General features: G+C 43.6%; 1 protein-coding gene across 4 annotated transcripts in view; it reads left to right on the top strand.

Annotated features, from left to right (window-relative positions):
• rap1gapa (RAP1 GTPase activating protein a) overlaps nucleotides 1-27,189 on the top strand; it is a 302,062-nt gene that overhangs the window by 236,183 nt on the left and 38,690 nt on the right. For all 4 annotated transcript variants that reach the window (XM_052039185.1, XM_052039183.1, XM_052039182.1 and 1 more), the window contains 12 exons: nucleotides 1,454-1,492; nucleotides 5,801-5,986; nucleotides 7,022-7,125; nucleotides 8,437-8,515; nucleotides 11,117-11,170; nucleotides 11,364-11,447; nucleotides 15,259-15,359; nucleotides 18,818-18,947; nucleotides 20,316-20,471; nucleotides 21,732-21,803; nucleotides 23,288-23,374; nucleotides 26,225-26,365. In XM_052039185.1, coding sequence (XP_051895145.1) covers nucleotides 1,454-1,492; nucleotides 5,801-5,986; nucleotides 7,022-7,125; nucleotides 8,437-8,515; nucleotides 11,117-11,170; nucleotides 11,364-11,447; nucleotides 15,259-15,359; nucleotides 18,818-18,947; nucleotides 20,316-20,471; nucleotides 21,732-21,803; nucleotides 23,288-23,374; nucleotides 26,225-26,365 — 1,233 coding nt within the window. The remainder of the gene's footprint in view (nucleotides 1-1,453; nucleotides 1,493-5,800; nucleotides 5,987-7,021; nucleotides 7,126-8,436; nucleotides 8,516-11,116; nucleotides 11,171-11,363; nucleotides 11,448-15,258; nucleotides 15,360-18,817; nucleotides 18,948-20,315; nucleotides 20,472-21,731; nucleotides 21,804-23,287; nucleotides 23,375-26,224; nucleotides 26,366-27,189) is intronic.

The following is a 27,189-nucleotide window of genomic DNA, read 5'->3' as shown; positions in this document are numbered from 1 at the left end:
AGGTCTCTCTGTACATCAACTTTCCCAAGATCCCTGCCATTTACTCTAGATGTCCCAACAGAATATGACCTCCCAAAGTGCATCACCTCACACTTGTCCAGATAAAATTCCATCTGCCACCGCTCTGTCCAACTTTCCTGAGGATCCGTGTCTTGCTGTATCCTAAGACAACCTTCTTCCCTACCTACGACTCCACCAATTTTCATGTCGTCTACAAGCTTAACTAATCATACCCCATACATTCTCACCCAAGTCATTTATATATATTACAAACAACAAAGGTCCCAGCACCAATCTCTGTGGTAAATCATGTTAAAGATTTCCACTCAGAAAGACACCCATCCGCCACCACCCTCTGTCTCCTAACACCAAGCCAATTTTGCATCCAGTTTGCCAGCACACCTCAGATCCCTTGTGCCTTAACCTTCTGGACCAGCCTACCATGTGGAACCTTATCAAAAGCCTTACTACAGTCCATGTAAACCATGTCTACTACTCCGCCTGCATCAATTTTCCTAGTCAGCTGGTCAAAAAATTCCTGTCTTTCAGAATCTTATCCATTCACTTTCTATAAATTGGAAAAGTGTAAATTAAACACACAATCAAAGTCAGGAAAGCAACTGAACTGCCATAAATAAATTTCTCCAAAGATCAAAAAAAATTTTGTGAACTACTCAATATTACAACATATATCTGAGAAAATAACAATTTCTGCAAACAAATATTTCTTTAAGAGAGACACAAGAGACTGCAGACACTGGAATCTGGAGCAACAAGCGATCTGCTGGAGGAACTCAGAGGGTCGAGCAGCATCTGTGGGGGGAGAGGAATTGTTGACATTTTGGGTCAAAATCCTGTATGAGGAATGAGAGGGAAGATGACCATTAACCAGAATTATTTCTTCAATGTGCGAAGCAGTAATGGTTAATTAGACAATTAATAATCCACCTGGGGTTCATGCAGCAGCTTCTAATATCATTCAGAATTTATATATTCCAGTAAGAATAGTTCATCAGTACCAGAGGATAGAAACTGATGCTCTGTACAAACTGAAAATACAGTGCTGGAATATACGTTTGTTAACATCTGCTTCTGAAATTTGGAATCAATAGAATTAAAATTCGGAAGCAGAGGTGAACTTGCATTAATCACACATTCATCACACGAACAACCAAGAAATAGCTTCCACCCCCAAGGTTTTTGTCGGACGATAATATTGATGGCAAAGATTGCAAGCAGCAGTGCCCTGTGGAAGGGATCATTGACAGCAGTCTAGGGACTTCCCTGATGAACACAGTTTGTCCACATTCCAGATGTTGCTGTCATGGTGTGGTGAAACTGTTAGTTTCATTGCTGTTACTCCCACAAAACTCAAACTAAAAGAAATTGCTTGAAGCATTGTGCACGTCTGGAATGACAGTGTAACAAAATGGTCTTGTCTCTTCTCTTACAGACAGAAGAAGATTATATTCCTTATCCCAGTGTTCATGAGGTACGACCTTCAGATTTTATTTCATGGCCTGGAGGTAATGATAACTAGCATTTCTTCAACATCTGGAAACAAATTTGAATGCTGTTCTTGTTGCAAATTAGTTCTGGTTTGAGGCCTTATCTGCATATCCAGCTTCCTTCCATTGCCAATAACCACAAAGGCTTTAAACATTTCTGCAGACCAGATAAGACCGAAGAGGTTCCCTGCTCTCTGGTTGGCTCTGACATCAAATACTGGCCAGCTGCATACTAAATACCTGTGCACCACTAGTCAGGATAAGAGAACCTCAATTCTCAAACTTGAAGTGAATCTGTCTTTTAAAAATCTTCTCTCAATACATTCTACACTTCCTAGATAGTAATCAGAGCTTTGAGGGTTTTCTAAAGTTTGATAAAACCTGCCTGTAACAAAGGATGAGGAAATGTGCTCAGAGGTGCTCTTGGTCTTCAAAGTTTTTATTTAAGTTTCACTGTGGCATAGATTCACTCAGATGCCACCAAGATTAAGAAGTTACAAGCGAGTTGGCTTGAAGTTTGAAGCTTTCTGTGTTGAAGCTGCAAAGGTTCCTGACAAAGATTACGATAAAGTCCTTTAGAACATAGAACATAGAAAAACTACAGCATAATGCAGGCCTTCGGCCCACAAAGCTGTGCCGAACATGTCCCTACACTAGAAATTACTAGGCTTACCCATAACCCTCTATTTTACTCAGCTCCATGTACCTATCTAACAGTCTCTTGAAAGACCCTATCGTATCAGCCTCCACCACCATCTCCGGCAGCCCATTCCACACACTCACCACTCTCTGAGTAAAAAACTTACCCCTGACATCTCCTCTATATCTACTCCCCAGCACCTTAAACCTATGTCCTCTCGTGGCCACCAGTTCAGCCCTGGGGAAAAGCCTCTGACTATCTACCCTATCAATACCTTTCATCATCTTATACACCTCTATCAGGTCCCCCCTCATCCTCCGTCTCTCCAAGGAGAAAAGGCTGAGTTCCCTCAACCTGCTTTCATAAGGAATGCTCCGCATCCCAGGCAGCATCCTTGTAAATCTCCTCTGCACCCTCTCTATGGCTTCCACATCTTTCCTGTAGTGAGGTGACCAGAACTGAGCACAATACTCCAAGTGGGGTCTGACCAGGGACCTATATAGCTGCAACAATACCTCTCGGCTCCTAAATTCAATTCCCCAATTGATGAAGGAAGGACAATACACCATATGCCCCCTTAACCACAGAGTCAACCTGCGCAGCCACTGTGAGCGTCATATGGACTCGGACCCCAAGATCCCTCTGATCCTCCACACTGCCAGAAGTCCTACCATTAAGACTATATTCCGCCAACATATTTGACCTACCAAAATGAACCACTTCACACTTATCTGGGTTGAACTGCATCTGCCACTTCTCAGCCCAACTCTGCATCCTATCTATGTCCCTCTGTAACCTCTGACAGCCCTCCAAACTATCCACAACACCCCCAACCTTCGTGTCATCTGCAAACTTACTGACCCACCCCTCCACTTCCTCATCCAGGTTGTTTATAAAAATCACAAATAGTAAGGGTCCCAGTACCGATCCCTGAGGTATGCCACTGGTCACCGACCTCCGCTTCAACAACCAATCTTTGCCTTCTGTGGGCCAGCCAGTTCTGGATCCACACTGCAATGTCCCCTTGGATCCCATGTCTCCTCACCTTCTCCATAAGCCTCGCATGGGGTACCTTATCAAACACCTTGCTGAAATCCATATACACTACATCTACTGCTCTCCCTTCATCGATGTGCTTAGTTACATCCTCAAAAAGTTCAATTAGGCTCGTAAGACAGGACCTGCCCTTGACAAAGCCATGCTGACTATTCCTAATCATATTATAGATCTCCAAATGTTCATAAATCCTGCCTCTCAGGATCTTCTCCATTAGCTTACCAACCACTGAGGTAAGACTCACTGGTCTATAATTCCCTGGACTATCCCTACTCCCCTTCTTGAATAAGGGAACAAAATCCGCAACCCCCCAATCTTCCGGAACCTCTTCCATCTCCATTGACGATGCAAAGATCATCGTCAGAGGCTCCGCAATCTCCTCCCTCTCCTCCCACAGCAACTTGGGGTACATCTCATCTGGTCCCAGCGACTTATCTAACTTGATGCTTTCCAAAAGTTTCAGCACCACCTCTTTTCTAATATCTACATGCTCAAGCTTTTCAGGCCGCTGCAAGTCCCCACTACAATCCCCCAGATCTTTTTCCGTGGTGAATACTAACGTAAAGTATTCATTAAGTACCTCCGCTATTTCTTCTGGATCCATACACACTTTCCCACTGCTGCACTTGATAGGCCCTATCCTTTCGCATCTCATCCTCTTACTCTTCACATACTTGTAGAACGCCTTGGGGTTTTCCTTAATCCTGCCCACCAAGGCTCCCTCATGTCCCCTTCTGGCTTTCCTAATCTCTTTCTTAAGTTCCTTCCTTTTAGCCTTGTACTCCTCCAGATCTCTAACATTACCGAGCTCTCTGTACCTTTTGTATGCTTTTCTTTTCCTTTTGACTAGTTTTATTATAGCCTTCGTACACCACGGTTCCTGTATCCTGTCATGACTCCCGTTCCATCGGAACACGTCTGTGCCGAGCTCCACACAAATATCTCCTGAATATTTACCACATATCTTCCTTACTTTTCCCAGAGAACATCTGTTCCCAATTTAATCTTCTAATTTCCTGCCTGAGAGCCTCATAATTCCCTTTACTCCAGGTAAACACCTTTCTAGTCTGTCTGTTCCTATCCCTCTCCAGTGCTAACGTAAAGGAGATAGAATTATGATCACTATCACCAAAATGTTCACCCACTGAGAGATCTGACACCTGACCTTTGTGTTTGTAACCACTCAGTAGCAAGGTGTCAACAAGGACACAGATTTAAAAGAATTACCGAAAGAATTGAAGATGAAATTTAGAAGAAAATCTTTGTAAAATAATAGTTATGTTCCACCAAATATTATTTAAATACATTCTATAAATTCTTTTACTAGTGCATTTTAAAAGGGTAATATCAAAGGTTATAGACAGCAAAGCCCACCACAGCACAGACTGATTCCATAAGATGAGAAACAGCAGATGAATTCTGAGATATCTCAGACCGGAGGAAGGTGAGTGGCCACAAAACCAGCAGAAGTCAATTTCCCTGATGGAAGTTTCCTGAAACCTTCAATTTTTGCTCAAGCACTTGAACTAATAAAGTTAGTTTTAATGCCAATTTTTTAAGTATAAAACAAACTGTTCAAAAGAGGTTCTAAGGAATACACTGAGTTACTTGTTCCCATCATTATAACCTCAGCATTGTCTCCATGCTATGTGCAGAAATCAATACAATGAGGTTTCAGAAATGCTGGCTCGATGGAAATTCATAATCCACTGTACATGAGTAGTCATTTAAAGTTTCATCCTGGCTGTTTGCTTTGTATTTCCAAAGCCAGGTTTATTGTTTTTGAAGCGTCTTCTTCTCATCAATGCCTGGTTTGTCCATGGTGATGATTTTCCCAGCTCCCCCATTGGAAGCATGCTTTTAGACCAGAGTTGTCTGAAGAAGCAGCTAAAAGCAGCTGTTGCCCTTCTTGCCCTGGGACCATAGGATGGAAAGTCATGAGGTACTCTGCGGGGAAAGATCTGTCTGTCCAACATCCCCCCCCCCCCCCCCCCCCCCCACCGACCCCAGACCTCAAATCCACGGAGAAAATTTCTGTTCTCTCAATCTCATTAATATCACTGCATTTACACTTGCATCACAACATTAATGTAAAAAGTAGACCTAAGCTCAGGTGCAGACAACTCTAGTGAATCACCCTTCACACAAATTCTGTATTTTAAAGTCAAAATCGAGTTTATTGTCACATGCACAAGTCCATGTGTGCACAGGTGCAATGAAAATCTTACTTGCAGCAGCATCACAGGCACAGAGCATCAGATAAGCAGCATTCACAAGAAAAATAAATTAAACATAAATTATACACAATTTTTATAGGAAAGAACACAATTAGAACAAAAACAAATGAAGTCCATTTTAGTGCAATGTGATTAAAGTGGTCACAGTGTTGCTAAACTGAGGTAGTGATCAGGGTTGTGCCGGTTGGTTCAAGAACTGAATGGTTGAAGGGAAGTAGCTGAACCTGGTGGTGTGGGACTTCAGGCTTCTGTACCTCCTGCCCGATGGGAGCTGCGAGAAGATGGTGTGGCCCGGATGGGATATTTGATGAGCTTCTTTTTACATGTAGTTTCTGTCTGCCTATCTGTCTTTCTGATAGGTCCTGCAGCGCGAGCCACCTTATCCAATCATCCTCCTCCCTCAGTTTGGTGGCTACTGGATCGAGGGGACAAACCATGATGTCACAAGTTCTCCTGAGACAGAGCAGGTTTCATCTCCTCCTTCCAAGCTCAAGCTGGAATGCAACACAATAGCCAAAATCTATCGGAAACACTTCCTGGGAAAGGTATGGAGTAACTACACTTTAGCATACAGAATAGATCGTTTTAGCTTCAATAATGTGCTTGCTAGAATGAAAAAATGAATCAGGATTACATTCCAACATTTCAGCAATAATACATAGTAGGGACTTGTTCTGAAGTTCCTGATTCATATCAGATCAGCAGTCACTGAAAACTCCATCATAGCCATGGAGTCGATTTAACCTGTTTTAATGAGATGGTGCAAAAAAATCTGCTGGAGGAACTCAGCAGGTCAAGCAGCATCTGTGGAGGGAGAGGAATTGTTGACAAATCGGATCTAGACCCTGCTGATGAAGGTCTCGAGCCCAAACATCGACAATTCCTTTCCCTCCGCAGATGCTGTTCGATCAATTGAGTTCCTTGAGCAGTTTGATTTTTGCTCCAGATTCCAGCATCTGCAGTCTCTTGTGTCTCTCTCAATGAGTCGGTTGCCGTCGTCTGGATTTTCTGTTGGGTTGGTTCTCTCATTGTAAGTACATCAGGAGGCCTGAAAACCCCCGAAAAAAAAAGTCAGAAGCAGCATACAATAAATGTTGGTACTGTTTATCATGGGATGTGCTGAACTTATGGAAGGGAATAGAGGAATACCCTGTGCAGCACAATCAACCTGCCGGAAGAATATAATCTGCTCGACCCACTGAGTTCCTCCAGCAGACTGTTTGTTGCTCCAGATTCCAGTGTCTGTAGTTTCTTGCGTCTCCAATACCCTATGCTGGTTGGCTCATTAAGTTATCCTTTCAACTTTAGTCTCCAGATTAATTTCCTCTGCTACACTTTTCTTGCCTTCCTTAGAAATCCCAATTGTCCAGTTGCATATTTTAGAGAATTCAAAAAAGAAGGCGTGAAAGAGAATATAAGTAGCATCCAGGAGGCACCCATCATGTGTACAAATTCATCCCTATTAAGTTGTTTCACGAAGATATCAACAAATGGAGATGACGATTAAAACAGCATGGAGACAGGGCCTGTGCTTGTGAAGATTCGTTGTGAATACTTAACGCGATGCTTTCCTTCCTCAGGAACACTTTAATTATTACTGCATTGACAATGCCCTGGGCCACTTGGTGTTCTCCCTCAAGTATGACATTATTGGCGACCAGGAGCACCTCCGCCTGCTGCTAAGGTAGGTCAGTGAATAGGAATTAGACCCCTTGGCCATTTTTAAGCAATGCGTAGGAGCCCTCGCCCTTCAACCCACCACAGGCATCAGGCTAGCAGTACTGATCATGAAGCAATTGCACACATTCTGCTGTTTTGGGCAGTCTATAGTTCTTACCTGCTATTAATCAATTTTAAAAAGGCTCTGATGATTTTAGTCACGGTTGGGTCTTTGAATAGTTCTTCACATCTTGTTAATGCTGGCCATTTTTGGTTCCTTTTCCAAAGGAGGTTTATTATAGCATCACATTATTACAATATTACAGTTTTCCACGATACACACAATTTACAGTTTCAAACAACAGTCGTCTCTATCCAGAATGCACTCGAGACCCTGTGGCACCCACCGATCCCAGAAATCTCACATTGTACCCGTGGATACCGCATTCTCCTTCTCCAGGGACACACAGACACAGATGTAAGCCTGGAAGAGGGACAGGCAATCAGCTTGGGCAGAACCCTCAACCGATGAATGTCCTCCCTGACCAGGCCCAGGAGCAAACCGACCAGGAGATCCCCCGAGCGATCCACCCACCCCCCCCCCCCCTCCGTGCTGGGTCACTGAAGATCAGGAGCATGGGGCTGAAGTGCATCCAAAACTCGAGGAGCAGCCCCTTCAGATATTCAAATGGAGGCTGCAACCAATATTGGCCATTACTGGTGTGTCTTGACACTGTTGCACCATGAGTTGGAGGCAGGGTGGGGTTTATAGCTGGTCTAGTCCCAGGGCCCTAAGCTTAAGCTTGGTGGGTCCCTCGCTATTGTAACAGTAACCGTGGGCCCTTTGACTGAAATTCTGATGCTCATTGCTCTGTCTGTGTTTGATTCCTGAGTCTGACTCCAATCCAAGTTCTGCTAACTTTACAAATTATTCTTCGGCGTACTTAAAGAAGAAGTCGATAATATTTTGAAAGATCAGGGACTTGAAGGTTAAGGGGAACCTGGCACAGCAGCAGAGGTTAAGGGTTACAAGGAGAAGGCAGGAGAATGGAGTCGGGAGAAAGAACAGCAATAAATGAACGGCAGAGCAGGCTCGATGGGCTGAATGGCCTAATTCTGCTCCTATATTTTATGGTCTATGAGGAGATGTGGCCTGGGGCAGGTCAGCCACGACCACGTTGAATGGTGAGGCAGACTTGAGGGGCTCTGTTTTTTATGTTCCTGAGCATTTCATAACTGACACATTCATTTATTTTACCTAAAGATTTAATCGAAAAGTGTTTGGCAAACGTTCTTGGCATGGATATGGTTATTAATTTCCAGTCTTTCTCTGCAGAACCAAATGCAAAACGTACCAGGACGTCATCCCCATCTCCTGCCTGATTGAGTTCCCAAACGTGATCCAAATGGCAAAGGTGGGTCAGAGCTGAGCAGCCACTGATTGGAGGGCTTTAAAACTCTGAGGGGTTTTGATTGGCCCTGAGCGAGCGTCTTTGCTCGTGGTGATGAGCAGAACTAAGGACCCAATAAAGAAAGAGGGTGATCCAGAAATGGAAAGTTCAGGAGAAATGTCTTCACCGGAAAGCGGTGAAAAAGTAGAGATTGTGTTTAAGGAGGAGATAGGTAAACACGAGGGAATAAAGGGGGGCGTGAAAGATGGAGGAGGGTTGAGTGTTCTGCTGGTATGAGCTAGCTGAGCTCAGGAGCTTGTCCACATGTGGTACGTTCCGTGTAATTCCATAATATTTAACTCTTAGGTGGTCTTTTTGCAGGTCAGTGTGGGTATGTCCATCAAAGGTACCTTTCACAATCCATACCCCATCAAAGGAGGTCTGTGTGTGTGCGTGTGCGTGCATGCGTGAGTGTGTTCAATGTGCCCCTTGTTACACTATTAGTTCTGCCCAAAAGGGCTGTAAGGTCACCTGTTGGTACTCAGACCCTTTGTTGCATGTGGTCTTTTGAGACATTTTTATAATAAGGTGCCTACATCACTGTAACGTTTGTCCTTAACAAGATCACAATGATCAAAGGAACATAACACAAACACTAATATCCCACAGATTTCAAAGGTTTAAGGCAGCAGGGAGGAAGTGAATTGAATCTGGTCCATGGGCCAGAAGTGTTTGACTGAAAGAAAGTGCTTTGACCCAGGCCCAGAACTAGTTAGAAGCTCTGAATTTATTTTCCTTTGACTTCCCTGGATCAATGCCTGGTCCTGTGGAAACTAGTCCTGTAACTCACAACGATGTTACCATGGCCAGAGATGGTGAGTAATAGGGGATGCAGGCACAGAGGTTGAGTGTGCCTAATGCTGCCTGCTACAGACGGTCCCAGCTGGTTATATGTAACATCGGACATGGCAGTCTCTCCGATTAGCCATGCCAACGAGGACTCTGCACGTGTGGTACCATCACTGGAGGTGCAGCCAATCTCGTTACACAACCTCTTGTCATGTTTTCATGACTCCTGTGAAAGCTCCTCGCTTTCCCCTCTGATCGCCTATTGATTGTCGTCCCCTTCACTTGTTCAGCTTCCTTGGCACTTGGTCCAGGCAAAGGCAACCACTAAGGCATCATATGAAAGAAATTGGGATGCAGAGGGAGCAAGGGGTCCAGAGTCTCCGAGTCGAGGTCTGGGAAAAGTCAGAAAGCATGTTCCAAAGCCCAGATGATTTGAAAGGTTCACAACACAGCCAGTGGTGTATCGCAGACGTCGGTGCCCAGACCTTTGTTCTTTGTCATATATATAAATAACTTAGCTGAGAATATCTCTGGTCTGATAAGTAAGTTTGCTGATGACACAAAAGTTGGTGAAATAGTAGATAGTGAGGACAGTTGCCTAAGGACATGGAAGGACGTGGATCAGTTGGGAAGTTGGGCAGAGTGGTGGCAGATGCAATTTAATCCAGACAAGTGTGAGGAAATGAACTTTGGGTTGTCTATTACTGGCCAGACATGTACAGCAAACAGCAGGGACCAGAGAAGTGTTGATGTACAGAGAGATCTTGGGGCGCAAGTTCATAGCTCCCTGAAAATGACGACACAGATGAATAGGGTAGTGAAGAAGGCGTTCAGCTTGCTTTCCTTCTTAGGCCGGGGTTATTGAGTATAAGAGTTGGAACATCATGTTGCAGCTGCACAAGGCATTGGTCAGGCCGCACTTGGAACACTGTGTGCAGTTCTGGTCACCACACTACAGGAAGGATGTGGTAGCACTGGAGAGAGTGCAGAAGGGATTCACCAGGACGTTGCCTGGAACGGAGGGCTTTAGTTACAAGGAGAGGTTGGACAGGGTGGAATTGTTCTCACTGGAATGTAGGAAGTCGTGAACTTATGGAGTTTATACAATTACCAGGGGAATAGATAGGGCAGATATTTACAGGCTTTTTCCAAGGTAGCGGAGTCTAGAACTAGAGGCCATAGGATTAAGGTGAGAGGGGAGAAAATTAAAGCCCTGAGAGGCAAGATTTTCACACAGTGGGTGGTGCACATATGAAACAAGGTGGTAGTGGCAGGTACAACCACAATGTTTAAATGGATACATGAATAGGAAAGGAATAGAAGGAAATGGGCCAAATGCAGGAATCAGAATCAGATTTATTCTGACTTATCTGATGTGACATCTGTTTTTTTTCCCGTTCATGGACCATTCAGAAATCTGATGGTGGAGGGAAAGAAGCTGTTCCTGAATCGTTGAGTGTGGGTCTTCAGGCTCCTGTACCTCCTTCCCAATGGTAGTAATGAGAAGAGGGCATGTCCCAGATGGTGAGGGTCCTCAGTGATGGATGCTGCCCTCTTGAGGCACGGCCTCTTGTTAGTGGGATAATAGGATTAGCGTAGATAGGGATCTTAGTCAGCATGGATGAGTTGGGCTGAAGGGCCTGTTTCTGGCTCTACGACTATATGACTCTATGGCGTAGCTTGAAAAATTCTTCCTGCAGCAGGAATACGAGAGTAGATTAACAGCAAAGCAACCTGAATCCCGCAAGTTCAAACAACCTTCTGTTCTATTTCCAGCTTGTTTGTGAAGATGTAAATGTGGACCGTTTTTTCCCAGTTTTATACCCTAAGGTAGGAATCAGTCTTGGCTGTTCTTTCCAATGACTTTCTTTCCTCTGAACTATCTTTCCCAATCTCATCCCCACTTGCTGTCTGTGTTAATTGTAAAAACACCTGAGAGACTGCAGTTGTTGTAAATGATGAGACCATGCTGTCGAGAACTACTCCCCTGTGACGACGTTACACTTCCTTCTGTCTCTTTCAGGCCTCCCGGCTAATTGTAACATTTGACGAGCATGTCATCAGCAATCATTTCAAGTTCGGGGTTATTTATCAGAAACTCGGACAGGTAAGTTCTCCATATTGACCGCAGCTTCCTCCTAATGCTTTAATATGATATAAAGTTATAATAAGAAGGTGTCAATTTCAGTCTTTGCCCTGGTTCAGCAGCTTGGCTAAAGCACAAGTTGGACTGTAACGTGTGACTCTTTCTTTGGAACAGGCGGTAAAAACTATTCTGGGAAGTGGTGCATCAGTTCTGGTCTCAGAACCATGCATTGTCCTTCATGGACCCACAGCTTGTTAACACTCAGTGTAAGAATACCCCCACAAAGTACCTGCACCCCAGCAACGCTCAGTTCAGTGAAGAGGGGAGTGCACTAAGCCTTTACATTGAAGGCTCAAGAAGAGGATAGATGGGGTGGACAGTGAGAATCAGTTTTCCTCAGTGGTGGTGTCTAAGTCAAGACAGCGTAGGTTTGAGGTGAGAGGTAGGAGGTTTAGAGGGTATTTGAGGGGGACCTTTCACACTGAGTGAGTGGTAGAGTGGGAGTGGTAGAGGCAGGTACTCTTGCAACATTTAAGAAGCGTCTGGCCAAGCACTTGTATCGCTAAAGCATGGAAGGCTGCAGAACAAGAGTGGGTAAGTGGGATAAGTGTTGATGCATGCAATGGTTGGCATGGACGTGATGGGCCGAAGGGCCTGTTTCTGCATTGTACAACTCCACGACGCCATGACAAATACTTCCTCCACTTAAGGAGATGGTTTGATATGATTAGAACAAAGTAAGGTTAGTATGGCTGTGTTTGTGTGATCACATTGTTACGTGACTCTGAATTAAGTTATTGTAAATTAATACTTTTATTCAATTGAAATCATTGCGTATTATGTGGTCTGTCTGTGAAATGCTGGATAGCACTTGCTTCACACTGGTTGTTCCCAGCCACTTTTTCACCTGGCACCCCAGTTCAGAGGGAGATGTCCCTTCTGTCCCTCTCGCTGTATTCTCCACTCCACTTACAAACACCCAAAGAAAGCTGTTCACTGCGCCCCTCATCTGACACCTCCATGCTGGTGCGTGGTGCTGGGAGGGCTTGCCTACCAGTTTGAAATATTAAAGCAACACCTTCAGTAAACCGCGGCTGAGAAAATGCTTCCTGGAGCAATTTGCCTTTCAAATTGTGCAGGACTTCTTATTACTGTGGATATTTAGTCACAAAATTCATTAGGGTTTAATGGCATTCAACCTGAGCCACAAACTGTCAGGTTATGACAGAACTCGCATTTGTACTGCATTCCAATATCTCAGTCTCAGCTGGTTAACTTCTTGGGTGGTTTAATGTACAGGTACACGTGAGTGTGTGTTTTGTCTGTGCGACCACCTTAGTTTGTGTGTTTTTGTTTTATTTATTATCAAAAGCTCACCTGGTTTTCTTGTTTTATGATCTGAGGCATTAGCCCCTATCCAGATCTCAGTCCTGCACCTTCCTCACACACGTGGTTGGGGTTTTACGATCTGTTCTGGAAACCTGAGCTGAGGGAGTGCTTCGCCATAAATGCTTTTGGAAGGGACGATAAACAGGAACTCCATCTGACTTTGTGGGCACTTCTAAAAGATCTCACTCACTATTAAAACGAAGCAGGGGAACTTGCTCACTATCCCGATCAACACTAATTCTTCAACCCAAGCCATTAATTTGTTGGTGGGATTTTGTTCACAAGTTGTCTGCCTCATGTCTCTACATTGCATTGTATAATTTATGTTTAATTTGTGTTTTTCTTGTGAACGTTGTGTCTCTGATGCTCTGTGCCTGTGATGCTGCTGCAAGTAACTTTTTCATTGCACCTGTACTTGTGCACGTGACGATAAACTCAACTTTGACTTTGACCACACTTCAGAAAACACTCCTTGTTGACTTTGGAGCACTTCAGAAAACCCTGAGGTTGGGAAAGAGACCATATAAACACAAGGTTCTTTCTTCTTCCCAGACAACTGCCTTTCTTCCTCAGCTGCTCCAGCGATGTTGGTTACAGGGAAGTCACGCATCCCTTCCGTACTTAATATAGAACTCCACGGCGTGAATCCTGTGGTTTGACAGAGTTCTTGCATTGGACCTAGGAAGCTGAAATCTCCATAACTCTAGCAATAGTGCTGGCAATAAATGAAATGCATTTAAGTTGCTTTAGTTCCAATTTTTTCCCTACCCTGACCCATACTATTTACAGGACCATCTATGTTAGGTGTTCACTAGTGATTCGTCAAATGGGCATTTTCTAGTGTACTCAGTTTTGAGGGAATTGTGTGGAGAATGCAGTGAGAAGAACAAAAGCAACATCTCTCTCTCTCTCTGTAAAGGGGTTCCAGGAAAAAAAAATGCATGGGATCCACTAGTCTGAAGCAAGTGAGTTCTCACATCCCTAATTGCCCTTGAGAAGGTGGACATGAGCTGCCTTCTTGAACGGTTCCAGTCAATTGTACATAACTTCACCCACTGCATCTTTCCTGATCGATCCTCCTTATGAATCGTCCTGTTCCACCTGCATGGGCAGTGAGTTTGATACCGAGTCACTGGGAAATTCCAGGAAATTGTGATTTTTGATCCCTTTTGTAAAACGTCCCATTGTTCCTCTGGAGCTTCCCACTACTGCCATGACAGAAGGAAAGCAACCACAAGGCTTGGGTTGGATTGGCACCATGGTCAGCACCGATATTGTGGGCTGAAGGGTCTTTTCCTCTGCTGTACTGTTCTATGTTCTAAGGTAGGACAACTGCCACTGCAAATGGGTAGAAGAGCACCTTGAGCTGAGGAACACCTATAGCTTGGTTTTAAACTGAGGGCAACCCACAATGGAAGGCAGCCAATGTAAAACCCAAGCGCCAGTTGGAAGCACTCCTGAACAAACTTCCGACTGAACCATAAACACAACTGGGCAAAGTAACCAGCAATTTTTATCCACTCCCAGCCCTTTCCTTTTATCTCACCAAATGTGCATGCACTTTGTTGTAAATGAAGGCACTCATTATATCTTAAAGGGTAGGAGAACAAATGATACATTAGAAACATATTGCATGAGATGTTTCATATGTTGTTCTGGCTCTTATATATTGTAAATGACACTCAAGTCTTTCAAAGGAACCGGGCAGGATGTTCAAATGTAAGCATCAAAACAGCTAATCGCATGCTGCCTGGATGTACTTGTTATGTCTGCCTTTCTCCACAGCCCTCCCAGGCCCTCTCAGGTGACAATAGGCCTCTTGGCAATTCAATAGGGTTTAAAGAGTATTTAATTTGCATTAACAGTGCGACACTCATCGGTGAAAGTGTGAGAGTGACGGCAAACTAATTTGAATCCGGAAAACTGTGTGGTGGAGGACAATAATGAGTTGTTCAATATAAAATATTCGCATTAATAATTAATTGTGTTGATTAGCTTGAGATTTATTTAGCACAGTCTATTGCTAAGCTTGTGACAAATTGGTTTTATCATTTAAAGGGGGAATATTCTATTGCATTTGTTTTCTGCTGAAGTGCATCCATACTAAGAAATTGTTTTGCAATTTTAATTACCTTCCTTACTGAGGTACAGTGAATAATAAAACTCTCTGGTGCCGCTGAAAGGTGCTCTTTCCTTTGACAATATTGTGTTGACATTATTTTGTCGGAAGTAAATGCAAAGCTTGCCTACACATAATGCCTTCCAAGTCACCCCAAAGAACAGCACATCCAATGAGAATTTGAAGTGTAATCTAAACTCTAATATTTTACAGGTTCATGTTGATGTATTTAGTATGAATACTTGGCCAGGCTTAATGAATATTAAATCCCTGTAGACAATCATGTCAAGGCAGCAATGCCCAATATTTCCTCTTCTATAACAGACCTCAGAGGAAGAACTGTTCACCAACAATGAAGAAAGCCCTGCCTTTGTGGAATTTCTGCAACTGTTGGGGGAGAAAGTTGAGCTGCAGGACTTCAAAGGGTGAGTGAAATCTTGGTGTGAAGTTGGCCAGTTCTCTATCGTGTCCGTCGACAGTGGAATAGTGGAAAAGTTAACTTTCACTATCCTTCAGTCTTTCAATCCAGTTGAGTAGGATAAATAGTATTGATCAATTCCATTGACTGGATAAACAACGTTTTGTGTGTAGTCTGTACCTCCGTGCCTGTGATGCTGCTGTGAGCAAGTTTTTCATTGTACCTGTACCTCACAGTCCTTGTGTACATGACAATGAACTCGTTGACTTGAAACTGTTTCTTTGAAAACTCGTATTTAACCCTTCAAAGTTCACTGAATAATTAAAATGTAGGAAGTGAGCTGTTCTTGTTCCTTAGATCATCTGGGAGACAATTGAAAATGATCCCATGCATAATACCTGGAATGGAAGCTCTCAAGGGTGAATGATCTTGGCTGATCGAGGGTACAAAATGTTCTGTACCCCATGAATTAGACTGGGCACTGGCTTTCCCAGTCTGTCTACACTTCTCGCTGCCTCGGTAAAGCAGCCAGCATAATCAAAGACCCCACCCACCCCGGACATTCTCTCTTCTCCCCCCTCCCATCGGGCAGAAGGTACAAAAGCTTGAAAGCACGTACCACAGGCTCAAGGACAGCTCCTATCCTGCTGTTATAAGACTATTGAATGGATCTCTTGGGTGATAAAATGGACTCTTGACCTCACAATCTACCTCGTTATGACCTTGCACCTTATTGTCTACCTGCACTGCACTTTCTCTGTAACACTTTATTCTGCATTCTGTTATTGCTTTTCCCTTGTCCTACCTCAATGTGATGAAATGATCTGTATGGATGACATGCAAAACAAGGTTTTTCATTGTATCTTGTTAATGTGACAATAATAAACCAATTTACCATATAGTCCTAAGCACCTGTAGAGGGTAGTTCTTAGAAAAAATAGGAACAGGAGCCACAGATCAGCCAGCGAGGTAGAATTCAGTTGGATTATGGGACACATTGGCAGGGGTGGAGGAAAGAGGTCTGAAGAAGGGCATGTGACTTAAAGGGGGCCCACCTGAGGTGGCACCCCAGTGCTCAGCCTGGGCTTGCTCTGGCCCCCTCCCCTTTAACCCCTGTGGGAAGTGGTATCCATGTCAGAGGCTGTACTCTGCTAGTTATCCCAGGATTAATCCCCTGTCAACTGCATGAGTGACTCCAGAACGACGAAAGTCATCCCCGATCGATGGGATAAATCCCAGATATACTGTACATCCACGTTATATTTCCCATAGAAGTTGGTCTGCATGGTACACCTGCCTCTATGTGAGATTTTTGGAGGGAAGGACTTTCAGATTTCCACACCCTTTGGGTGAGGATTTGCTTCCTGACATCCCCTGGCTCCTAGGCTGTTATCCCAACTCCTCCCCTCCCCCACCACGTGGTCCTGGACTACACTGACCTGAGCAGCAGCTTCACTTTAATCAGTCCACTGCAACCTTTAATAATCTTAATCAATTATCTCGCCCCTAATCTCCCACACACAAGTACGCAGCATGACCTTAATTTTATCCTTTCAGTTTCAACCAATTTCTCCTCACTGGGAGGCCGGAGACAATGTTCACGGCCCCATACGTACATACATCCTCCCCTATGAGGACCTCACAGAGAAATGAGATGATGCTGTATGGAGCACTGATTAGAGCCTTTGCCCTTAAATCCTGTGAAAGCTTTGTTTACATTGACCTTGTAAACTTCCAGAGTTCCACATGTACAATTGGATTAGCAAAACTGAAGAGCTTTATAGAGCTAAAGTTGCTCCATTATCTTGTTAAAGGAGCATTGTTGCAATTGGTAATGTGACCACTTACAACTGGCTCATTTCTTGCAGGTTTAGTTGACAGCTTTGCTGATGTATCTTGTACTGGGTGAACACAAGTTTCATCCATAAGGAAGGTCAAAATCTTTGGAGGTACAAGACAGTGCAGATGTTGGAATCTGGAGCAACGTACGATCTGCTGGAGGAACTCAGCGGGTCGAGAAGCGTCTGTGGGGGGAAAGGAATTGTCGACGTTTTGGGTTGAAGCCCTGCATCAGGAGCATTTCATAATGCAGGGTTTCCATCTAAAACATCAACGATTCCTTCCTCCCCACAACTGCTGCTCAACCCCTTGAGTTCATTCAGCAGATTTTTTGCGGCCATAGGTCAAAGTCTTTGTCCTTGGTTTCCCAGCCACTGTCCACCACCTTCTCTGTAGCTACCTGACACTGAATCAGACTGTGGTGCCACGTTTGACCCCAAGATGAGCTTCAGACCACATGGGTGACACAGTGGTGCAGCCTCTGGTATTGGTTTATTATTGTCACTTGTACCGAGGTACAGTGAAAAACTTGTCTTGCATACTGATCGTACAGGTCAATTCATTACACAGTGCAGTTACATTGAGTTAGTACAGAGTGCATTGAGTTAGTACAGGTAAAAACAATAACAGTATAGAGTAAAGTGTCACATCTACAGTGAAAGTGCAGTGCAGGTAGACAATAAGGTGCAAGGTCACAAAGTAGATTGTGAGGTCAGAGTCCATCTCATTGTATAAAGGAACCGTTCAATAGTCTTATCACAGTGGGGTAGAAGCTGTCCTTGAGCCAGGTGGGACGTGCCCTCAGGCTCCTGTATCTTCTACCTGATGGAAGAGGACAGAAGAGAGAATGATCCAGGTGGGTGGGGTCTGTTTGCGCAGAGTTTGCACTTTCTCCTTGTGAGTGCTAAGGTCCCCTCTCCCCAGGTAGATAAGCAGGACAGGACAGTTCCAGACAGAAAGGCGGCAACATCAAGAAAGATTTAGATAAGCTTGGGAGACCTTCAGAGAAGGGGAATTGCAGATAACAGTCTTGAAGGGACGGCAAGTGAGGCAATATTTGGGATCCATTTAATGCTGGAAAGGACACACAGACTTACAGACACACAAGTTGACAGGTTTGGAAGATGGGAAGGAGTGAAAAAGAAGGGAATAGAAAAGAACTGTTGTGAGATTAGTGTAAATGGACGATTGGCGTGGACCTGGTGGGCCCATGTTGTATGACTTGTGCTCCAGTTTCCTCCCACATGTCAAAGATGAAAGGGTTGGTCGGTTAATTGGTGGCTGTGAGTTGCCCCTAGTGTAGGTGAGTGCTAGAATCTAGAGGAAATTGATGGGAATGAGTAACAGGAAAAATTAATGGCAGAATGGGATTGTTCTGTGAGCTGGCATAGACTTGATGGGCTGAAAGGCCTCCTTCAATGTTGAATGGAAATATGTTTGTACCATCTCACTTCTGTAATATTAGCTGACCCAGTTCCTGACTGCACCTACCTCTGGACATGACTAACCCGACTGCAGGAATACTTGAGGTTCCTGACTTTTGATGTTTCCTGTGAAGTCCCTTGGAATGTTTTACTGAATCAAGGGCATGTCACTATTGTAATCATCTAATCCTTTGTTCTGTAGATTTCGAGGGGGCCTTGATGTTGCACATGGCCAAACAGGAACAGAATCAATCTACTGTAGGTTCAGAAACAAAGAAATAATGTTCCATGTCTCCACAAAGCTCCCATACACAGAAGGGGATGCACAGCAGGTAAGTCTACACCAGTGGGACTGGGGAATGTTACAATGGGTAACAGAATATGTTCTTAGTGTTCACAGTTCTCTGTGGAAGGTGTGGGCAGCTGTTCTGTTTCCATCCAGAGGAAGGTCCTGGTGTCATTAAACAAAACAACAAGCTTGATCCACAGTTAAGGTCTGAAAATATCTTCTGAAGGTTTAGCTTGTGGCTAAATGTCCATCACTGTTTGGCATTTTTACTCAGTGAGTGTGTAATCTGAGACACATTGCCTGAAGTGAAGAGGATTCCATAGAAGCTTTCTAAAGTGATTTTTTTTTTAAGAGAAGAATTAAAGCAATGAGGAAGTGGAGAGGAGAGGGATTGATTATTTCAAAGAATCTTCAAGGACACAAAGGACCAAGTGGCAGGTCTCTGTGCTGTCTGAATGTGTGACACGAAAATATTGCCTGGACTGGAGGGCTTGAGTTATAAGGAGAGACGGGACAGGCTGGGACAGATTCCCTGAAGTGAAGGAGGCTGAGGGGTGACCTTTTGAAATTATAAGGGACACAGATAGATTTGATAGTCACAGTATTTTTACCAGGGTAGGGGAGTCTGAAACAGGAGGACGTAGGTGAAAGGGGAAAGGTTTGAAGTGGATCTGAGGGGGCAATTTTTTTGCGCAGAGGGTTTTGGGTACATGGGATGAGACAGAGAGGTGGTAGAGGCAGGTACAATTACATTTTGATGGGTACATGGATAGGAAAGATTTAGAAGCATATGAGCCCAACACAGGCAAATGGGATTAGTGCAGATATGCATCTTGATCAGCATGGACCAGTTGGGTTTCTGTGCTGTATAATTCTATAAGTGTTCCTACAAGGAGTGGAAACTGCTGTGGTGGTGATTCTAGTCCTGGGATAAGTGAGGTTTTGATCTGATAATATAATAATCTGGGAAGGTCCATGCAGTCACAGCATTTGCATTGATTGGTCTTATGTGTGTTTCACTTTTGTCTGACATCTTAATGCATTAATTAACTAGCAAATTCAGGAAGAATGAGCAGTGAACTCTGTACAACTCTGAGAGTTTAGCGGGGTCGATGACAAGGAGGTAGATCGCAAGTTTCCTTTGGCTGAGTGTGTAGGAAGAGGAGAGGAACCTCAGAACTGAGAAGACGAGATTTCTTCTCTTGGACTTGTGAACTTCTCCTCATTTCTTGAGAACATTCAAGGCTGGAGTAATATATGTTTGGACACTGGGGAATCAGGCAGGTATACACCTAGGAGCAGTCTTCAAATGACAGGCAAGCACAGGGACCCAGTGACCTACATTATCTCTTAGGCTCTTAATCTGTAGATTATTTGTATTTTGATTTAAATGTCTTGTTTCTTTTTTCAGCTTCAAAGAAAGCGACACATAGGGAATGATATAGTGGCCATAGTCTTCCAGGATGAAAACACCCCTTTTGTGCCAGATATGATTGCGTCGAACTTCCTGCATGCCTACGTTGTTGTACAGGTCCAGTATCCCTGTAGTGACAACACACTGTACAAGGTAAGTGCCGTCTCTAGTTACGGTCTCTGTTTATTGCTGATGGACAGATGCTTTGCACAAGGGATTAATGTTTGGCTGTGGGATCATGGTGGTTAACTACTGCACCTGTACCATTGATCCGGAGACATAAATTCTAATCCCACCATGGCAACTGGGGACATTAAATTCAAGTCATTAAGTAAATCTGTAATAAAAAGCTAGAATCTAAAATGGTACCAGATTGTTATAAAAATGCATCTGGTTTACTAATGTCCTTTAGGGAGGGAAATCTTTTGTCTTCACCCAGGCTGGCCCATATGTGACTCCTGACCCACCAATGTGGTTGAAGTAGACCGACAAGCTACTTGGTTCTGGGGTAATTATGGAGGGCTTGGAATTCGGCATCCAAGCCATCACTGAAGCACACAGGGGGATGGGTCTTGGTCACATCTTCTGCAAGATAAAAGCCATGTGTCATGGCTGTAGAGGAGGCTTGACCCAAAAGCAGAGCAGTGGAGACAATTTAGCAGTGAATGATGACTTTAATAACAGACCACAAAATAACAGGCCACAAGGAGCCCCAAAACAGGAGAGAACAGAAACTAAACACCGCAGGCAACAAGGTGACCTTAAGCAGGGAGAGTAAAGCTTGGAGCAACTGGTTGGTTCAATGAGTGAACAAGGTCTGTGGATCAAAACTGGGGTTAAATAGGCTGCAGGTGAATCCTATTCGCTTGGTGGAGACTGGGAGATGCCTGTGTGTGTCCGTGGGAGTAGGCCTGACAACATGCCCCTGCTGTACAACACCACCCACCAACAGTAACGATTCACAACCAGACCCTGGAAATCATTCCAATATCTCAGCAGTGATCCCTGCTCTCCAGTATGATTCTGGGACCTAGTCGTATCTACAGCAAACACCTCCAGGCAGAGATCACCAATGCTGTCTGCAAAGTGCTCCAAATCCCAGCATTTAGGCCCCAAATGGTCAATAGTGCAGCAAAAGAAAGAAGCCAAGTTGGGTTTGAGTGCACACCGTGTGTTACAAAGAACTGAAAAGTACTGGAGAGTGGGGGATTACCTGTGATTGAATCTCTGGAAAGCAAAAGCTACAGATGCTGAAAATCTCACTCCCTTTGGATTTGCTCATATGTTGTGTCAAGACAAGACAAGATACCCTTCAGGACACATTTGATTTTGAGGCTGTTCGATATCTCACTGCAAGCCAATTTACACAATTATCTCTCCCTAACCTCTCCCACCTGTCTCTCGGTTTGCCAGGTCTCTGTCACTGCGAGAGATGACGTGCCATTTTTTGGCCCAACACTTCCCGACCCAGCCGTCTTTAAGAAGGTAATTTGTATATCTTGACTGTTTTGACCTTGAAATTTCACAGTGCACCAGTGTGTTGGAACAACTGGCTGTTTACTCTGTACCTTTTATTTGCAATTAATTCACTTTTTCCATGTTGGAATCCAAAGGTAAAGAACAGAATTGTGCGTAGACATGTGGCAGGTTTGTGCAAGAAATAATGTATATTGTGATGTTAACACAGAGCAGCAGTGGGATTGTACAGTGATAGGTGAGTGCTCAGGTACTGCCAACTGACAACATAACCCTCAATGTCCAAGTGATTTAAAACTAAAACTTAGAGTAAACCCGACTACCTGAGCTGAGCCTGATTCTACCTGACCATACAAGTCTGCCCTTCTGCAAACTACTTCGAGTTGGCTCGATTTTGGGAATAGATATCAGTCCACGGGCTTGGATCAGGTTCGACGAGCCCCAGTTTGGGTGGAGTTAGGTGTTTAATTTTCTGACCAAGCAGATTGCTTAACTTGGAATCCCACAGGAGAGATACATTTTGTTCACACATCCCAATTGTGACTTGACTTTCTGAACACTGTCGTCCCCTGGAGACAGGACGGGAACAAACTGGGCAAGAAGGGACTATTGGCCACTGAGCTGATCCTTGTTTGATGCAAGCTCAGACTGCAAACTGGATGGAATGACACTTGAACCTGCTTTTATGTCTTAATGTGCTGAGAATTATTACCCAAAATCTGGAAGCATCCAATAACTGCTACATGTTGTATAGTGCAGAGTATTTCTCTGGGTACAATGATGATGAATTATTAGATCACTTTTCACTTCCCTGCACTTGGCTCCCCATATTTCTGTGGTCCTCCTACCAATCCGGGGAATGCTTCACTGCAAGCCCCATAACACTTGGGGGTGGCACAGTGGTGCAGCCAATCGAGCTGTTGCCTTAAGGCTCCAGCGACCTGGGCTTGATCCTGACCTCCAGTGATGTCCGAGTGGAGTTTACACGTAATTCCAGTTACTGCGTGGGTTTCCCTGGGTGCTCTGGTTTCTTTCCAAAGATGTGCAAGTTGGCCACTGTAAATTGCCCCTCGCATGTAGGTGAGAGGTAGAATCTCAGGGGAGTTAATGGAAATGAGGGGGGAATGAATATGGGATGGGTGTGGGATTAATGTAAATAGGGGTTTGATGGTCAGTACAGAATCGATGGGCTGAAAGGCCTGTTTCCATGCTGTGTGAATATATGACTCTATAATAATACCAGGGATGAGATAGGTGCAGAGGAAACAGCACAAGCTGTTTCAGTGAGTTAATGAAACCACAGTGGATTTTATATACTCTTAGATTCTTCAGTCAAAACTTCTGAAGAGAATAATTTAGAGGTTATTATCGTATATTTTGTGAAGAAAATCAGAACATTGTGTTTTTTTTGCATAGCAAACTCATCTGTTTCTCCTTCAGCATCTTTTGAATTCCAGCTGTGCTAAGCTATATATTTGTCCATATTTTGCCAGGGTCCTGAATTTCAGGAGTTCTTGCTCACAAAGCTCATTAATGCAGAATATGCTTGCTACAAGGCAGAAAAGTTTGCTAAGTTAGAGGTAAGATATGAATTTTTCATAATCCCTTCAGCACATAATGTACATCAACGTGCTTTGGGCATGTGAGCTGGATGCATGAGTTATAATGCAAAATAATTTATTGGACCTTAACTGTACTCATACTTTTAAATATTCATTTGCAGTTAAAAGATAAATCATCTGCCCTTCTATAGATTATGCAGAGGTAATTTTTAAAAGACATGATTAGATATATACTTGAAAAGAAATGATTGATAGGCTCTGGGGTAGGAAGTGGAACTGACAGGATAGATCTTTCAGATAGCATCAAATGGCTTTCTGGGGACAAAAGTACAACAGCGAGATTGGGACTGTTCGTGGGAGGTAGAGTGAAACGATCAGGGAGGTTTTATCAATAAAGCTAATGTTGCATAAAGCAAATACAGCTCACCCAATCTAGAGATCAAAACTAAACCTGCATTAAGCCTGCCAACTCAGAGGCAGAGGTGTGAAGTATGTTTCATGTGGGTCCTGAACCAAACAGGAACAAAGGTTGATCTAAAATCATTCTGCAGTGAGCGTCCTTGCTGCTGGTTGGAGGATAAGGTGGTGAAAGTTTTAATTTCCTACATGTCTGTGATGTCAGAAATTCTTGGTAAATTTGAGGAGTATCCTAGGCCTGCAGTCTCCTGATGTCAACTTTGGGAGGTCTTTTCTCTCATATACTGAGTTATTGAATTATTATCGACAACCCTGCAGGTTCAGCTTTGTCACTAGATCAATTACCCTTGATATAGAAAGCTAACCTGAAATAAATAATCATTTCAAGGTGAACCACAGGAAACCAAAATAACCAATTGACATATGTGGTGCAGTGGGTAGAGACACTGCCTCCCAGCACCAGAAACCTGGGTTCAATACTGACCTCGGACGCTGTCAATGTGGAGTTTTCCCGTTCTCCCTGTGACCGCGTGGGTTTCCCCCGGGTGCTCCGGTTTCCTCCCACGTCCCAAAGACGTGGGTCGGTAGGTTAATCGGTCACTTAAATTGCCCCTAGTTTGTAGGTGAGGGGTAAAATCTGGGGGGAGTTGGTGGGAATGTGGGGAGAATAAAAAAATGAATTAATGTAGAATTAGTATAAATGGGTGGTTGATGTACTTTAGCTTATTCAAAGTGTGGGACTCGATATGTTTGCTATAATAATAGCAACTGGTATTTTGAGAGTGAATAATGAAATCTCTAAACTTGACTTCACTAATTATTTTACATTGTCTTTAAAATTAATGTTATAAATTTGTCACTTTTAATTTATCCATCATTTGAAATGATCTGCACTTTGTTATGAATTTTATGATCCCGTCACAGTCAGTGAAGACTGGGGGATGTTGTAGTGTGTGAAGCATCACAGCTAACTTGTGCACAGCAAGCTCCCACAAGCAGTAACGTGGCAGGAACCTGATAATTTGTCTAAAAGATGCTGATTCACGGAGAGGAATTAGCCAGGACACCAGGGATAATTCTCCTGCTCTTCAAAGCAGTGAAACCCTTCACAAGAGCAGAGGAGCCTCAGTTTTAAACCCCAACTGACAGCACTCCCCCCAGTTCTGAGCTGGGGGCTGAACTGGATTTTGTACTCGAGTTTCTGTAGTAAGACTGGAACCCCACAATCGTCATTCAGTTGACTGTCACTGCCTTTGCTATACACAGATTTAAGATCATACTCATTGTTGAGTGACTGTAGTGAGGCAGGAGATTCCTTCATAGGAAATCCATATTATTTTAATTGCACCTTACATGAAGGCTAATTTGGGCAGATGTCTAACCTGAACTATTGGTGCATTAGTGGTGTGCCTGATGGGAACCAGGGTCCCCAAAGACAAAGTTGAATTTATTGTCAGATGCACAAGTCCATGTGTGCACAGGTGCAATGAAAAACTTGCAGCAGCATCACAGGCACAGAGCATCAGAGACACAACATTCATAAGTAAAACATTAATTATACAGAATTATACAAGAAGCAACAAAATTAATTCATTGTAGTGCAAAGTAATCATAGTGCTGCTATAATGAGATAGTGATTAGGGTTTTGCCGGTTGATTCAAGAACCGAATGGTTGAAGGGAAGTAGCTGTTCCTGAACCTGGTGGTGTGGGACTTCAGGCTTCTGTACCTCCTGCCCGATGGGAGCTGCGAGAAGATGGCATGGCCCGGGTGGCTACAGTGACAAAATTTATACTTAACTACAGAGGTAAATACGGCTCATTAGATTAACAGATGACATGCTGCTGGTCAGTGTAACGTGATGATCAAACCAGCCAAACTGGGTCAACGAAAATTCCAAAATACTTTTGGTATTGGTTTATTATTGTCACATATACCAAGATACAATGAAAGACTTAGTTTTGCAAGCCATCCATGCAGATCATTTCAAAATATAAGTACTTTGAGGTATTACAAAGGGAAAAGCAATAACAGAATGCAGAATAAAGTGTTACAGTTACAGAGAAAGTGCAGTGCAGGCAGACAATAAGGTGCAAGGCCATAACAAGGTAGATTGTGAGGTCAAGAGTTCATCTTTAATGTACAAGAGGTCTGTTCAAGAGTCTTATAACAGTGGGATAGAAGCCGTCCTTGAGCCTGGTTGTACGTGTTTTCAAGCTTTTTTATCTTCTGCCTGATCTATTTGTCCGTTATGTACATCCAAGCATGTGGCAACGTGTGATGGATTTGCCTGAACACACACCAAGGCATCTCTGAGCCCAGTGTAGCCTAGGGAGAGTCCCAGTGGATAATGCAGAATGCTAGGATCACTGGTGCAGACCTCGGACAGATTGCAGCTTAATTTAACCCTGTTTTATTTGCTTTCCTACTTCTGTGCGGTGTGGTGATGAAGGAGCGGACAAGGTCAGCCCTACTGGAGACCCTCTATGAAGAGCTCCATGTAAACAGCCAGGCCATGATGGGGCTCGTCAATGAGGATGAAAAGGTTGAGAATGGAGGAAGTGGAGGAGGAGGATTTTTTGAATCCTTTAAGGTAACATTATTGTTCATCCATTGCACTTCATTAGATTGTCATTCAGTTCCTTTGGCTGACCCCCGAGCGGTAATTGTTTTAATTAAAATCACAGTGAATGATCTTCCTCTAATTAGCAGTATAATGCTATAAATTAATTACATCGATGGAGCTGATAATTTCCTTTGAAATGATGGAGCACATCGCCAATGTGATTCTGTAAATTAACACAGCTCCACGGAAGCATTTCACCTACAGTTAAATTTGTCATAAACGAAAATCCTGCGTCCTTACTTTAGTATAATGGTGTTCCAAGCAAATAAATGCCTGGGCTGCTCTCCATTCCTTGACCATCATTTTACTGGAATAACATCAGCAGAAACAGCCATAAAAACCCTTTGGTGATGTGTGTAAGATCCAACATTGCTTGTAGTCACTGCAATGAGATGTCACCACTAATGCATCACCGACATGTGGTTAACAAGGACTGAGTTATCTGTTAACATGTCAATTATAGAGATCTCCTTTTACTTGCAACTTGTCGGGGTGCCAATTGCATCTGCCAACTTCACCCGCCAACTTCACCCGCTACTCATTTAGTTTTTGGATCCAAAATGGGTCCTGGAAAATCCTTCATTACCTGGTCTTCCCACTTTTGTAAGATGTTAATGTGAAAAAACAAACAAAAAAGTGATTAATTTTACAGAAGTACAGCTACTTACATGTTATTGCTACAGTATTATCACCATGCTGCTAAATTAAACAGAATAATATCATAAAAATGAAACAATTTATTTCTGCTTGTTTTCTCAACTCCTTCCTTCCCCAAATCCCCTCCCCCTCCC

Source organism: Pristis pectinata, chromosome 26 (genome assembly GCF_009764475.1).
Source record: "Pristis pectinata isolate sPriPec2 chromosome 26, sPriPec2.1.pri, whole genome shotgun sequence".
Taxonomy (NCBI): Eukaryota; Metazoa; Chordata; class Chondrichthyes; order Rhinopristiformes; family Pristidae; genus Pristis; species Pristis pectinata.
Note: the sequence above shows the minus strand (reverse complement) of the source record. Positions and strands in the feature narration are given on the sequence as shown.